General features: G+C 37.0%; 1 protein-coding gene across 8 annotated transcripts in view; it reads right to left on the bottom strand.

The window, feature by feature from the left end:
- LOC139961053 (neuropilin and tolloid-like protein 2) overlaps positions 1-17,291 on the bottom strand; it is a 62,935-nt gene that overhangs the window by 5,044 nt on the left and 40,600 nt on the right. For 4 of the 8 annotated variants that reach the window (XM_071959902.1, XM_071959893.1, XM_071959919.1 and 1 more), the window contains 4 exons: positions 6,194-6,241; positions 4,056-4,217; positions 1,860-2,108; positions 901-969 (listed from right to left, as the gene is read on the bottom strand). In XM_071959902.1, coding sequence (XP_071816003.1) covers positions 901-969; positions 1,860-2,108; positions 4,056-4,217; positions 6,194-6,241 — 528 coding nt within the window. Of the gene's footprint in view, positions 1-900; positions 970-1,859; positions 2,109-4,055; positions 4,218-6,193; positions 6,242-6,955; positions 7,101-17,291 lie in introns of those variants that run through there. The other 4 variants (XM_071959910.1, XM_071959927.1, XM_071959940.1 and 1 more) reach the window with 3 other exon arrangements.

The raw sequence follows: 17,291 nt of genomic DNA, 5'->3' as shown, positions 1-17,291 counted from the left end.
GAAAATCTTAATCTTCAGATATGTTTTAAATTGCAAATTAGAACATTTTTTGTCTCCTCAACGTGAGATCACACGCTAGTAAGTTTACCTCTGAGTGAAGTGGCCTCTCTCGATGTAATATTGTAACCAAATTTTGAATTGATATGAACATCGTTTGTATAAATTAACATATTATGCATTATTCATCAAGCTCGGACTGTGTGTTTCTTAACTGGAGCGAAATCAGAGATGATGTAAATGATTGTTAGAAGCATATGTAGAACTCCTCTCAAGTATATGTATATAAAAGCAGAAATTAAAGTTGACTGAACTCAAGGGTTATAAGCATGGAATTTATAGTGTCCAATTAATTTATGATAATGGATTAACAACTGCTTACTCGTCTTGCTTACCCTTTTCAACCAGTATACCGGTCAATACAAAGAGAATTAATGTGAATGGATTTATTATCAATTTATAAGTCCAGAAAAGCTAACGGCTGAATGAGAGAACTATATTTTTCTTGGAATGATTAGCTATGCAATGTTCTTCATAGCAATATGTGGATTTCTCTGAAATTTTACCCAAATATTTCCCCCCACAAAGGGCAGAAATAAGGATACGTAACTTCATATTGCGATATTGCCGTAATATAGGATGGGGATCTTTCCTATCATACAGACGGAGACAAGTTTTTATCTTGAATGGGAGGCACCCCTACTCCCAAAGTGCACGTTTTATAACGTTTAACGTAACTTAGAATAATGTATGTCCAATTACAAAATAGAGATTCATTACCGTACGACTGCATAATATATAGATATCCTCAACAACAAAAAAAGATGTGATATATATATATATATATAAATATATATATATATATACAGATTAAACAGATTATACAGATTAAAAAAAAATTACCTTCTGGTCCAACGTTACCAGATTTATCGACTTCTGTCACGGTCGGCTTCGTCATCGACCATCTAGGATCTTTGTGGTCAAACAGAGCAAACCAGGGAAATGAGATAAAGGCAGCAGTGTATGGTATAGGTCAAGTAGCATACCAGTAGCATCCAAACTGAACTTCTTGGCCTTTCAAAAACTTTCATGTTATTAGTAATCACATACAAATTCAAACCAGAAATATTTACAACAAAGGAGGAGGAGAAGGTGAAGGAGAAGTAGAGGGAGAAGGAGAAGGAGAAGGAGAAGGAGAAGGAGAAGGAGAAGGAGAAGGAGAAGGAGAAGGAGAAGGAGAAGGAGAAGGAGAAGGAGAAGGAGAAGGAGAAGGAGAAGGAGAAGGAGAAGGAGAAGGAGAAGGAGAAGGAGAAGGAGAAGGAGAAGGAGAAGGAGAAGGAGAAGGAGAAGGAGAAGGAGAAGGAGAAGGAGAAGGAGAAGGAGAAGGAGAAGGAGAAGGAGAAGGAGAAGGAGAAGGAGAAGGAGAAGGAGAAGGAGAAGGAGAAGGAGAAGGAGAAGGAGAAGGAGAAGGAGAAGGAGAAGGAGAAGGAGAAGGAGAAGGAGAAGGAGAAGGAGAAGGAGAAGGAGAAGGAGAAGGAGAAGGAGAAGGAGAAGGAGAAGGAGAAGGAGAAGGAGAAGGAGAAGGAGAAGGAGAAGGAGAAGGAGAAGGAGAAGGAGAAGGAGAAGGAGAAGGAGAAGGAGAAGGAGAAGGAGAAGGAGAAGGAGAAGGAGAAGGAGAAGGAGAAGGAGAAGGAGAAGGAGAAGGAGAAAGAAAACAAAGCTAATGTCCTCCTATTAAGGTATGTAGGCTTGACATTCAAATCTTTCTAAAGTTAAATTGAGGCTGTGGTTTCTTCGTGATTGTACGTATAGGCATTGGTTATAAAATATAGATCACAGAGACAAGAAATGACAGAACGTACTTGGAATATATTTGAAGTAGGCCTTGAATCCATTTTCCTCAATATCCAAATCGGTGAAAAAACCAACCCAGAGAAAATTTGTCGTCGAAGTGACTGGATCGGGAGGTTCAGTACCGCAAAGCCTGACAAGAAGAGGCGAAAATCCATAACGGCCATCGTGAATTTCAACTTGGTCGAATTGACAATTGTCGTCTTCTTCGACATTAAAAGTCTCTTCAAAAGTAATTTGTATTACCTCATCCTCTTCAGCTAGAATGTAAAATAAATAAATATATAAAAAAAATGAGAAAAATAAGAGATATTTCTTAGCGAGAATTAACTAAATCATTAAAAAGAAAAAACAAGAAACAAGACGAAGAAGAGGAATGATGTATGGGAGAGGAGAATGTTTCTGAATCTGGGATATTAAAGCAATGAATGCTTCGATCATTTATTCATTTTTTTTTTCTTGAATACAACACCGCATATGGGGTCCCAACTCCGGGCTGAGCTGGGCGGGGGAGGAGGACTACTGGGGCCAGGCTATGGACGGGCGTGGTAACGCCACAAGCTGCATTTCTTGCAAAACCATTGAAGCTTGATTTAACGTCCTTACCTCTTTCCTTTATTCTGGGGGAGGGGGTGGGGGTGACAATGATCTCTCAGAATATTATCGAGAATTTCTTTCATATTTACGCCATTTTTTCAACTTCATATACTATTTTAATGCATCCGAACCCTGAATATGAGACATAATACATAAACATGAGAAGTAACTAAAATATTCATAATATTTGAAACACAATAGGAAAGGTTATAAGAAGAAGAAGAAGAAAAAGAGGGACATTTATATTGATCGAACTATAAACATCTCTACCTGAAAGCTATGGTTATATAGAACTAGACCAAGACTAAACCCAGTTACCTAGCATGATATAAAGGCATAGAATAAATGGAAATGGTAATAATATTTATTGTTTCGCATCTGCGTGTGAAATTATTCAAACTAAGGTTAGTTATGCTGTACATTGACTGGACCGGCGAGGTTTTCTTCTTTCATCTATAATTCATCCTACATCCACACATTATAAAGGTTGTAGTTTGGGTTACAAAGTATAGAAATTAATAACTTTGCATTGTTTGTAGGTGGCATACCGGGGCGACGGAGGACGTTTCAATCTGAGAAGGTAGGGGGGGGGTGGGAGGGCGCCAATGTCACTTAAATTCACACACATGGGGAAGGGGAGTCAACTATCTGGGGCCTAGCCAATCTTCCCCAACCCATATCTGTAGCTGCGCCACTAATTTAATCGTTCGACAGAGCACGATAAATAAACGTCACCAATGAGTACTTCTGTAGAATGTACAGTTTTGACTTCTAAAGACAAACAAATTTTTGTCGAAGATATGGCCTCCTTGATAATTAGGTAAAAGGTCTCAGATTATAGAATGCTTTCCTTAGAGACTCATAAATCAAACATAGGAGGCCAACGTCATATGATTTTTGCATCTTTTTTGAAATCAATCCCCATACTGTGGTCCCACACGAGAGTAAAGACTGCATTATGTTGGACACGCACTCTTTGATGCAGTGTTTACAGATAGTGCGATACCAAACACATACACACACATAAACAAAACAGGTGATATAATCATATTAAGTCCATGCCCAGGCTTAACAACCTGTCTTTCACAGATAAAAAAAAGGGAGATAATTTGTTTTCCATCTCCACAAATAGAGAGATTAACTTAAAGAAGGGGGAAAATGGGTACAATTGGACAAAATCTAGCTAAAACAAGATAAACGATAATCTTTCCTTAAACAACCCCCCCCCCCATCCGCCCCCTCCAAAAAAAGGAGACATTATTGCTCAAATATCTGCCAGAAAACCTGTGTAGTTAAATATGTATAGGTTAAAGGGCATGATGCTTCTTCAGATGCTAACAGAAAACAAGCAAATTAAGAACTCATTAAGCGACACAGATGGAACGCAATGAACAATGAATAGTGCAAAAATAGACACTCCTAAATGTTTATTTCCACAGTCCTTAATCTCATCGTTTTTTCCCCTTTACATCTCCTTGCTGTGTCTATGTTTGCTCTATTCCTCCAGCTATTAGATCGAAACGTCAGGTCCTCTAACATTTACAAGATCATAATATTAACAGATACTAAACAAAATATGAAGATAAAAAAATATCAGTATTTCATCTTACCCTCGAAGAAAAATAAGCAATCCTCATTAGCATAGTATTCATATGGATAATCAGGACTTTGGAAGGAGCCCTTTTTATCGTTAGGACCGAAACTCTCCTCACATAGGCCAGCGATGACGTAATCATTCGGTTCGGGGAATAGATGGGTTGGTCCGTCATCTACTGTCCGGGAGAAAACAGACATGAACTATAATTGCAGACATTGTATAAGCAATCTAAAAATGATGATATATATCGTGTCGTCTGCTCATGTATGACGTCAGAATTTTATCACCGTTTATACTACTTAGAATAATGAAATGCATGCTTTCGTCCTTGTACGGCTAATAACGGATATATGGTATAGAAATCAGATGGAAGTAAAACTACAGTATTTTGTACAGTTTAATTTATAACTCCTAGACAAGTTTTTTTAGTCTACCATTCTGCAAGACCCGAATTGCGTGTCGAGAGGGACGAGTCTATTATTTCAAAGGGTAAGGTAAAAATTGTCTTACATTTTCATAGCAATAGCAGGTCAAAACGACAGTTTCCCAGCTTTCAAAGGGGCACCAAGACAAGTTTTAATAAAAATGTCGAAAATTTGAAGGGGAAAAAAATCGTACGGAAGTGACAAATGACAAAAATTAGTAAATTAAACCCCGTGATTTACGCTATATTAATATTTGACAAGAACAAGAACTGAATATTTGATTTACTTTCGCTGCATCTCAAAACGAGTGAAATAGAGTATACTCCCGTTATTATGTATAGTTAGCAATTCGGAATTATGTACCCCTTCAACACCTCGTGCTGAATTCATCTTTTCACCCACAATATCACACCAATAGATTATTGTGAAACTGCATGTAACATGTTTTCAACATGTGACGCGTGTGTTTCTTATTGGGTACATGCAATGCTATCTATTTACGAATAAATGCTCACTCCAAGCGTATATATCTATATAAATAAATAATAAAGGCTGATAAGCACAACAACTACATGAAACTGTGTGCACTGCTGTGCTGGAAAACAACTAAATAAATCTCAAAGTAACGATACAAAAGTTAAACCTGGTCGAGATTCTGGCTGAAATCAGAACCATTGACAAATACGTAGTGTTTTAATTGCTTCTTAAAAGTAGCAGCATTTTAGACTTCTTTAAAGCTGTCAGGAAGGCTATTCCACAATTTAGGTCCAGCCTTCGCAAACGAGCGATATACCCGTACGAGGATTTAACTCGAGGCTCTTTTAATACCATATTTCTGCTACGGCCAGAGGGTACCAACATATCATGGATATATTTAGGACCCAGTCCTCTAACAGACTTTAACACAATCAATATTATTTTAAAGTACACCCTCTCCTTGATTTTAAGCCAATGAAGATCATGGAATAGATCAGTCACATGATCATATCTACTTCTACCATATATCATTCTTGCAGCAAATTTTTGAACAGATTGGAATTGATCATGTAAATGTTGGTTGATACCTGGTGATCATCAGCAAAGCCATGAATATTAAAACCCATTCTAGAAACTTCAGCGTTAAGTGAACGAATATATATAGATGTTAAATAAGACTGGACCCAAAACAGATCCCTGTGGCACACCAAACTTAATTGTAATCTTGTCAGAAGAACAGCCCCCTATTCTTACTCTTTGCGATCTGCCCGCAATAAAACTATAAACCAGTTTAGGGCAATTCCATTAATACCAACTTCATTAGATAACACAGACAAAAGAACATTAAATACTTATATATATGCATATATATATATATATATATATATATATATATTATACATATATATATTTTATATAGATATATTATGTATATATATATATACATATATTTATATGTATTTATTTATATATATACATAATATATCTTGTTTTATCATATATTCTGAGGCAGGTGTCCCAAGAAACAGCAATGTTGCTAATGTTGTAAGACAATAAAAACAAGGAACAGCAACAGTTACAAGTTTTGATATTATTAATTAATTTTTCTCCAAAGACAAAAAAAAAACATAATAAAGAATAGGAAAAGAGAAAATCCATCTTAGTTTTCTCAAAGCGAAAACATCAAGGGAGATTTGGGATCATATAGTTATACAAAGTCTTTCATTAAAACGACTGGGTGTAAACCTACCGGCGCTATCCTGCCAACAGAGACAGAGGGACGTAAGCATGAATAGAACTGTGAAAGAAAGAAAGAGAAAAGGGGGAAAAACGAAAAAGTTAAAAAAATATACCGAGTCATCCCAAAGGTATTATGTTTGATTATTTTGCATATTAAATCCCCTTTTGGCGTTCCAGGCAAGAAACAAAATTCCCACCTTAAATTCTTAAATCCATAGCTCTCTGGCGGATCTATTCTGAGCACAGAGAAGATGAAAGACAAACATTATACCGTGGTAACTAATATAATTATTTGGAGCTGTGTTATGAATAGACTGTCGAGAATATATTTATAACTTATAACATGGCCAACGGATTTGGTTTGTTTGTAACAGGAATGTTGGAATAATCTATATAGGCCTGTAACTTCCGTCTGTAACTTCCGTCAGATCATATACTCGTGGATATTTACATTGGCTTTTATTGCATGTACATGTTATAAAGATACACAACTGTCTCAAAGGGATGTTCTGATATTGTTTCATTTCATTAATATCAGCGTTGCCATGAGCACGATTCTCTGTGACAGTTTTAACCAAACGTTCGAACTAATGATGTAGCAAAAGTTGTACACTGTTCTACATATATATATATATATATATATATATATATATATATATATATATATATATATATATACATATATATACATATATATACATATATATACATACATATACATATATATACATATATATATATATATATAATTACGAATTACGATCTTCCTTACCGGTTTCGAACCTCTGGACATACAATCAGCGTCCATAGCCTAGTGGTTAGGGTGTCCGCGTACAGAGCGGGAGGCCCGTGGTTCGAATCCCGGTGGAGGCTGAAAGTTTTTTCACTGTTCTTGATTTTCCAAGTCATTACGGTTTTCATTTATATATATATATATATATATATATATATATATATATACTTTCAATTACTTTCAATGTGGCTTGTATAACAGCCAGTATCCGTTTGACATAAAATGGCGCCCCATGGATTGAATATCAAACACAGATCACCCCAAGCACAGCGAACATGCAATTCGTTATCGAAGTGAAAACAGCGGGATTACCTTGACACTATACTATACATTTGAAGATACACAAAAAACTGCTGGCCCATGTGATGGATTGATATCCTATGGGAATTATCATATAAAAGAGATAATTATCATATTTTTCGACATTGAGAATGATAGGTAGATTTCTCATCGTGCGCTTGTGGTTACATCAGTGTTAAGAACAGCTATGTATCACTCATTACATATTCATGAAACCTGTTGAAGGGTGACTTTATGCAGCACAAGCTTAATTTGATGTTGTAGACGGTTTTAAAAGGGCTGATTTCAGTCCAGGTTTTATTTCTATACCAAGTTATTATTATTATTGTATTTTAGAAATTATCCTTTAAACATCTTACACACAACCAGGTCGTCTCCTCAGATATAACACAAAACTCAGTGGGAAAACAAAACACTTTTACGTTCCCAAATAACATTACAATGAATTACAAGTATGTCAATGCCAAAATGTGTTGAATGTTATCAAAGGGTGCTTTAATATTCATACTAAGTTAATTATTACGATTTCAAAGAATGGATTAACATTAAAATTAAGGCTTGCACTGAGGCTATGACAACTTGGACTATGACATTAATTTCAAGACAATAATTCTGCCTAGGCCTATAGTTTCCTCACATTTCTTATACCCGAGACGGAGTAAATTCAGCTGGTTTCATTGTCACAACAACTTCTGTCAGTATGAAAATACTCTAAAACGAAAAGTTGTTCTATTTTGTCCGATCAATGTCGGTGCAGAAGGTCCTGATTTTGAGGCCTCCTGAAAGCCCCTATTATAAACAACAACAACAACAACTTCAATATAGGCCGATAGCGCCCTCTTCTTAGGTAGACGTATGCTACATAGAAGTTTAATTTGCATATAAGGATCGGTATGACATTAGAATTATCATTAATTGTTATTACGTGTGGCTTACTTTGAAACACTGGAATGTCTACTCTTTTTCATCTTGTCCTATGTGAGGTAAGTACGGAAGCCTAAAAGTGCCATCAACATAAGAAACCTTTGCCCCAATAAGTCAACATTTTTCATTAAAAATTGTTTAGATGACAAGATAATATCTTATCAATAATCCGAAGAAATGTTGGATTGCTCAGTTGTTTAAACTGAGCAATTGAACAGTTTTCTGCAAAATGTTTGATGATTTTTGAGCTTTTAAGCTTCCGTAGGTAAGTTATTAATTGTGATGTAATCGAAGAAGTATAACTTTTACCGCCAAATGTGTTTCAAAGAGGCGCAGTATTAGTGTAGATTGTAATAATGAACATCCTTACACATGTGCTTCGTGTATATCACGATTGCTAAGACAATCTTACCAATCTTAATTTGTTTAACGAGTAACCTCCCCCCCCCCCCCCCTTCCATTCTTTTTTTCTTTCTTTGATAGTCAACAAATTGATTAAAACATCTTCAGACATGAATGAAGCGGGGCTTTTTTTTTTATATCTCTGTCACAAACATTAGCATTTGGTTTTAGTTTCGTTGTTATATGTGAAACTGAAAACCAAGTTGAACAGGTGCCTTACACATTTATGACGGAATAAAATGTCATTTTTAGACGGCGTAAAAATATGAAGGACATTCAACTTAAAATCACTACTTGGGAAACATTATGATGGAATTATTTCATATTTCTGTTTCCTCAAATTCTTCTGTTCTCATGAATTGAGAGTGAGGGTTGAAGGAACGGTACCTCGAGAGGTTAAAGGAAGGGTTCCTCGACGGGTTAAAGAAGGGTTACTCGAGCAAGAAAACGTCTCATTGAACAAAATTTTTGGATACTGCAAGCAATGCAAGTGGTGAATAATCTATTTCACCAACTGCAAAATATTTCAATCTTAAATTTGAAGCGGCCCTCTGAGCTCCCCCACCCTCACCCCACCCCACCCACACCCCTCCCTCCTTATCCGCTCGTATGGTATATACAGGTATATACTTGGAGCATTTAGAGTAGAAATAAACCACAGGTCCGTTACATCACTTTCAATTCCACAAGCTATACACTCTATCAGTTTCTGGAACCTACAAACCTAAAGCAAAAAAAATATAGTTATAAAGTTTATCATGTCATACACACAATCCACCCTACCCCCCCCCCCCCCCAATCCAAAGAAAGGTAAGTAAGTAAATAAATAAATGAAAAAAATGTTACCGCAGGGTTTTGGTCAGGTTGGTTGTGGAAAAATGAGCAAAACATCGTCACATTATTATAACCACGGGCATCGGAACCGGGGGCTGAGGGGCGCCACCCCCCAGTGAAAAATATGAGGGGGGCGGAAGTATCATTTCGCCCCCCCCCCCCGCTCCGCAAGTCAGAAAACCCCTTTTTCATTTCCAAATGAGAAAAAAAATCTCATTTGGAGCACCAAATTGCATCTAAGGACAGGTGAAAATGCAAAATTATTTACAAAATGGAGTGGGTGTTGAAGTGTGCTATATTGCACCAAATTGCATCTGAGGCCACCTGGAAATGCAAAAAAAATCCCCCTCCCCCAGACCGGCCATCAGTCTTCAGCCCCCCCCCCACTCAGAAGTACCTTCCTACGCCACTGATTATAACCAGCTCCGTTAAAAACAAAGGGGGACATACATGAATCTACATCAATATATGCATAACATCGAGAATAAAAATATAAAGAGAAATTTCTACTGATTTCTGAAGACTGAAAAATGACACCATTATAAAACAAGCAAAACCAAACACCATTCAAAAACCGATTTATTTCCGCAATCAAAAACCAAAATGAGACTATTGCTCATCATTTATACTCGTTTCTCTGTATAATTTACCATATATAATTGCACTCATATAAGATACATAATATGTTAAAATATCTTATAATTGTTCTCACGTTTCGAAATTATCCATTATATTTTGGCACTAATGATGGCCTTGCGGTTCTATTTACATTTTTTTTGTCTTACTTTATCAGAAGATAAAAAACAATTTCCCTGCTTAGGTGAATACCGAGTTAATAATGATTTTTTTTAATAAAAAATACCAAAGGACGTTGTAACCCTAACTATAATGATGATAAGCATAATTTCTTAATAGATTAAAAAAAAAATGGTGAGCATCTTTAGGTGGAATTTTGTAAGCAATTATTTTTTTTTTTTTTTAAACAGCCATTTTACCAAAGACGATTTTGTCAACATTTTATATAACAAACAGGCATTTTTGGTATGAATGGTATATTTTATGATTAAGAAATTATACCTGAACAACTACTTACCACTTAAGATCAAAACAGTATAACATAAATGAGGGAAACCGGCACATAAAATGACTTAATTTGAATTCTTACCCTGTGTGGTATTTTTTGTGATGATCATAATTGTAGTATACCGTATAGACCTTACGCAGAAATTGTTTTAAGTGTTTTCACCTGATTTCAACTTACAGATGAGAAGCCGCAGAATAAAAGTTCCAGGCAACGATGTTCTTTTAGCATCTTAGGTTTGATCATGCATGACAAATAGGCTTACAGATCTATAAAACAGATCCGGGGTGGCCCAGAAAGGATTTTGCTTTGAAAAAAAATAAAAATTGTCGAGACTGCTAAAAGGCTTGAAATTTCGGGGTTTGGATATCTCGAACATTCTTTTTGTTTTCGAAATTTCGATATAGAAAGGTTATATACGGCTGTGACATAAACACGTTTTGAAAATTTGGCAAATTTAACATTAATGTTTCAAATTTCCCCGTTTTCACTCAGAGAATTATAGAGCTGTATCTATGTATCAGACCTGTGCATGGTACGTATCTTTGAACACCGTCTGCATATCATACATATAGTGTTGTTAATATACAATATATAGCCTATGCGAAACACGATGCGAATTACTAGCCAGAACATTTTTGTCTTCATTGGTATATATAGGCATATAGGCCTATGTCAAAAAATAGCGTCCTAACTTGCGAGGATGCGCATGCGCATTTACCATTGTCATACGCAACTTTGACATGGCTTGGAATTACACCTGTTCTAAAGATAACGTATAACTGACCATAACCACAAATCGTGTTAATGTAATGAGAAGTTCTCCCTTAGAAAAAGAAAACTTAAAGTGCCCCAAGAAGTCAGACGGGTTCGTTATTTATTTCTTACCTAGTTTTATTTCGTATCAAATAACATTTATTTGACAGCCAATTTTGACTTCTGAAATGGATTTTATACCACTTCTTCCCCGAGTGGATATCTGTTGACGCATCCAAAATGGCAAAGATATCAGGCGAATCGAATGACGGGCCGTTTCACTGAAGTTTATTTTTATTGTCATTCTTTGACGTATAAAGTTTCAAAAAGGCTTGTCTATTACCTTATTTAGTATTCCATATTATTCTTTCCGTAAGTAGTCTAGCCGAGTTTTTGTAAAATATGCAAAATGTTCCGTCCCTCGTTCAATCAACGTGTACACAAGCTGCTCATTATTAGCATCACATACACATATGATATATAAACTGCCTCGTGTAGGTACAACACGAATATATATATATATATATATATATATATATATATAGAGTAGGTTGGCGTCTATCTTGGCGCAGAGTGCTCTATGTCCATTGGACAGAGCGGAATATATGTTGATACTAGATGAGACTAGTAGAACACTAGTAGTTGTAACTCGGAGTTTCACGCTTTATAGCGATCTTCAGACAACTCTGAAGTTGTCTCAGAGTTGTCTGAAGATCGCTATAAAGCGTGAAACTCCGAGTTACAACTACTAGTGTTCCACTAGTCTCATCTAGTATCAACATATATATATATATATATATATAAGGTTATTCCCGTATATTTGTGTTTGTGGATCTAAATATAGGCTTGCAATTGCAGTACCATATACCCATGCTAGCTTCGAGTGCGATGTATATACATATATCAGCCAAACGTTTGTCAACCTATACATAGACCCTAAATGAAGATCCAACACGATAAGACCATGCATGCAGTTGTAATATTTCTTCAGGGATTATTATTAGGCTACTTTTCTTTCTTTGATTTTTTTTCAATCTTGTGTTTAGTTTGTTGTCTGAGTCCAGTCTTGGAATTTTGGTGCATTGACAAAAAAATCACCTTGTTAAAAGCTGTTTTAAAATGTTGTATAGTGAACAGTCAGTGAAGTGAACAGTATAGGCCTGTGACACGATTTCATTGTAACGTCTGTATGTGTCATACAGACTACAGTGTATAAAATGTAAGATATAGCCCTTTCATACGTACAACCAATAGATCCGGTACTATATGGTAATATATATCAAACTCTGCATACGATACAATCTCATTCATTTTAACCCATATACATACATCGGTCTATCGCACCACTATAGCATTTCAAGCCTCCTAATAAACGATTTTCCTTCTAGACCGGCAGCCCAGAGCACTTTGATCAAACGAACGAGGTACCAATATCTGAGTATTGGAACATTTGTGGAAAAACCCAGTATATCCAGAAGTGGACGTCTGCCGTGGTCGCTCTGCTGCATGTGGCCCATGGGGCCGGTTAAAGGGGTCCAAAAAATGCATCTGATCAAACGAACGAGGTACCACTTGAAACCAATGTCAACTTAATGCATGAATGCCACATAGTACTGAATGGCCCATGACAGACAAATTTTCTGCTGCAAAGGGCCCGCCAGACGCCCCAAAAGGGCCCCTAAAAATGCATCTGATCAAACGAACGAGGTACCACTTGAAACCAATGTCAACTTAATGCATGAATGCCACAAAGTAATGAATGGCCCATGCCAGACAAATTTTCTGCTGCTAAGGGCCCGCCAGACGCCCCCAAATATGGCCCAAATGCCCATTATCGTAGCATTGACCCAGATTAAATATGCAAGGTACCACTCAAAACCGGTTTGGAATGTTCGGGTTGACCTTACAGACTATGGAAATAATCATGCCAGACAAATTTTCTGCTACAAAGGGCCCGCCAGACGCCCCAAAAGGGCCCCTTAAAATGAATTTGATCAAACGAACGAGGTACCACTTGAAACCAATGTCAACTTAATGCATGAATGCCACAAAGTACTGAATGGCCCATGCCAGACAAATTTTCTGCTGCTAAGGGCCCTCCAGACGCCCCTAAATGTGGCCCAAATGCCCATTATCGTAGCATTGACCCAGATTAAATATGCAAGGTACTACTCAAAACCGGTTTAGAATGTTCGGGTTGATCTTACAGACTATGCAAATAATCATGCCAGACAAATTTTCTGCTACAAAGGGGCCAACAAACACACTAAAAAAAAGGGCCCCCAAATGGGCTATGATCAATCATAGTTGGTACCACAAAAAAACCAATATCAAATGCAAAGGTACTTTCCACAGATTAAAGAACTGCCAATGCAAGACAAATTTTCTTCTGCATAGGTCCCACCAGATAGAAAGAATAGGTTGCCCAATGCGGCCCTATATGGGCCTAATGGATTGTATATTGATGCAGAATATATGTGCCTTGTGACATGACATTTGTAACATTCCACAGAGTAAAGAAATGCCAATGCAATACAAATTTTCTTCTGCAAAAGGCCCTCCACATGTAAAAGAAATATGCAGTTTAAATAGTTAAGATGCCACAAGAAACCAATCTATAACAATCAAGAACATCCTGAATTATTCAAATTCCTTCCCGCTACATAGGCCAATGGAATAATGAGATTAGTATACTAGTAGGTGTATCAATTACTGAACATTTCATTGAGCAAAACAAAAATGACGCGAACTCAGTCTTTGAGGGAGATCCTGACAGTTATAATGCATTCTCAAATCCATTCTTGTTCCTTTTATCTATTCTTTTTCCTTTTATCCAGTCAGTACTTTGTATCGTGAGCAGTGTTTAACTTGACAGTTACTTTGTTTCGCTGGAAACACTGGAGCAGATTAAAATCAGTTTATGTATTGTAAATAAGAAACCAAAAATCATTTTGTATCTTAAAACACTGTGTTTACGTTAGCATTGTAAATCTACAAAGTTTAAAATCTTGAGAAAGAACGCTCAAGTGTCCTCTTAAGACATACATGTAGTCGAACAAAAGAGATTGTTTTGTTTCTTAAGCTCAGACAAAGAAACAATTATCAAACAATGGTGAAAATGCTTGATAACTTGTACTTAACGATAAAGGTTTGGGTTGAAAGTAAAGCTTCAATTATGTATCTTTTAAAAACCATATTGGACAGTTTCAAGTTGAAACTGTCCAATATGGTTTTTAAAAGATACATAATTGAAGCATAGAAATGTATATGTACCTTTATGCTAGGTACACTCTTTAAAGGACTTAAAATGCTAAGATTGAACAAACAAATACTGATATCACCACGTATGACTCCATTCCCTGATACAAAATATAAAATGAGTAATTGGCGTATATTACTCCATCTTGGTCTTTTAGAACTTCCATCATTACACTAATTCAATTCGAATAGCTTGTAACAAGTCCAACAAATAGATGTGGCATCCATTTTTCAGAAATATGAATGCTAGATGAGGGTTTTTGTTTTCATCTATGAAGGGATCTTTTACCTTTGAAGAAAGTCATCTTGCTAGTTTAAAATGTACTAAAATCATAATTGGCAAAGATAGTAACAAAAGATCATTATGTGATTACTCTGAACATGACACATGTTAGGTTCGAAGTATAAGAACTGAGAATTCATGTCTCTTGACAGTGATTAAACACTGGAGTGTGTGCATTGTAAAAAGACACTGCATTTGCCATTCAGACAGATCTCTAAGTTTATGAAAATTAAGTATTCCCATGAACTTGATTCTAAAAAGACAATGGAAGCTCAAATCAATGTTTCATTGTCGGAGTCATCACTCCAAGATGGTTCAGTACTTGAATCATCGCCATCAAATTCGGAAGCCACGTCTGGTCGGCTACTTTGAAAATCTTCGCTCAGTTCCCCCTCTTGGAATAGATGATCTGGGAGAGCCGGTCCCTCAAACCAGTCAGGGCTGTAGCACCCATTCTTGCTCTTCCAACCGTAGTTCTGTGGATCCAAGCCAGGCAAGACTCTTCCTCAGAGTGTTAGAATTATAATGTGGGGAACTGTAATTTTTGCCCAGGCCAGCAAATCCCAAAATATTTAGAGGCTTAGGTGAAAGTGTTATCTTTACTTTGCTTAGAGCAGCGAATAGCTAAATAAGATAAAACACTGGTCTTGTGTACAGTAACTCCAATTTATGCTGGAAACAATATAATCATGAGCTTGAAATGTCATGTTACAAGGCACATATATCCAATTCTTTAGACCCATATATAGGGCCACATTGGGCCACCTATTCTTTCTATCTGGTGGGACCTATGCAGAAGAAAATTTGTCTTGCATTGGCAGTGCTTTACTCTGCGGAAAGTACCTTTGCATTTAATATTGTTTTTGTGTGGATCCAAACCGGTTTTGAGTGGTATCTTGCATATTTAATCTGGGTCAGTGCTACGATAATGGGCATTTTGGGCCATATTTGGGGGCGTCTGGCGGGCCCTTAGCAGTAGAAAATTTGTCTGGCATAGGCCATTCAGTACTTTGTGGCATTCATGCATTAAGTTGACATTGGTTTCAAGTGGTACCTCGTTCGTTTGATCAAATGCATTTTTATGGGCCCTTTTGGGGCGTCTGGCGGGCCCTTTGTAGCAGAAAATTTGTCTGGCATGATGATTTCCATAGTCTGTAAGATCAACCCGAACATTCCAAACCGATTTTGAGTGGTACCTTGCATATTTAATCTGGGTCAATGCTACGCTAATGGGCATTTGGGCCATATTTGGGGGCGTCTGGCGGGCCCTTAGCAGTAGAAAATTTGTCTGGCATGGGCCATTCAGTACTTTGTGGCATTCATGCATTAAGTTGACATTGGTTTCAAGTGGTACCTCGTTCGTTTGATCAAATTCATTTTAAGGGGCCCTTTTGGGGCGTCTGGCGGGCCCTTTGTAGCAGAAAATTTGTCTGGCATGATTATTTCCATAGTCTGTATGGTCAACCCGAACATTCCAAACCGGTTTTGAGTGGTACCTTGCATATTTAATCTGGGTCAATGCTACGATAATGGGCATTTGGGCCATATTTGGGGGCGTCTGGCGGGCCCTTAGCAGCAGAAAATTTGTCTGGCATGGGCCATTCATTACTTTGTGGCATTCATGCATTAAGTTGACATTGGTTTCAAGTGGTACCTCGTTCGTTTGATCAGATGCATTTTTAGGGGCCCTTTTGGGGCGTCTGGCGGGCCCTTTGCAGCAGAAAATTTGTCTGTCATGGGCCATTCAGTACTATGTGGCATTCATGCATTAAGTTGACATTGGTTTCAAGTGGTACCTCGTTCGTTTGATCAGATGCATTTTTTGGCCCCCTTTAACCGGCCCCATGGGCCACATGCAGCAGAGCGACCACGGCAGACGTCCACTTTTGGATATACTGGGTTTTTCCACAAATGTTCCAATACTCAGATATTGGTACCTCGTTCGTTTGATCAAAGTGCTCTGGGCTGCCGGTCTATTCCTATTGAAATATTAATATTAACATCCTCAGTTTACATGTTAATATACGTGTTTACGACATAGCAGCATTTGACGTACGGCAAATTAATTACTGTATCGTGGGCATAGTTAAAAGTCTGTACAAATAGATTTCCTGTGGTCCATGCACGTAGGTACCGTAACACACCGCAACGTGAACGTGATTGGCAACCATGGAGCATGCATGTAATAATTAATAAGCTGGTTGGTGTTTATCATGGATAACGTATATAATTGCCGCCATCGAGATTATGGGTGAATGTGCATAAATATTATTACTAATTCATCGTGGCTGATATGCATGTTGATAAGTGACTCTGTCTGTGAAACTTCTCTCGGAAGAGCAATATAACTAAAATCAACTCAGAATGGAAAATAAAAAGTACGAAGAGTCATAAATTAATGTCAAATTGAGCTCATTTATCGTGTTAATTTGTGCTCAATGTACTTTGTAAGACATTCATACATTCAAACATCCATA

The sequence above is a fragment of the Apostichopus japonicus genome, chromosome 3 (assembly GCF_037975245.1).
Source record: "Apostichopus japonicus isolate 1M-3 chromosome 3, ASM3797524v1, whole genome shotgun sequence".
Taxonomy (NCBI): domain Eukaryota; kingdom Metazoa; phylum Echinodermata; class Holothuroidea; order Aspidochirotida; family Stichopodidae; genus Apostichopus; species Apostichopus japonicus.
The sequence above is the reverse complement of the archived record's forward strand: the minus strand, read 5'-3'. Positions and strand labels throughout refer to the sequence as shown.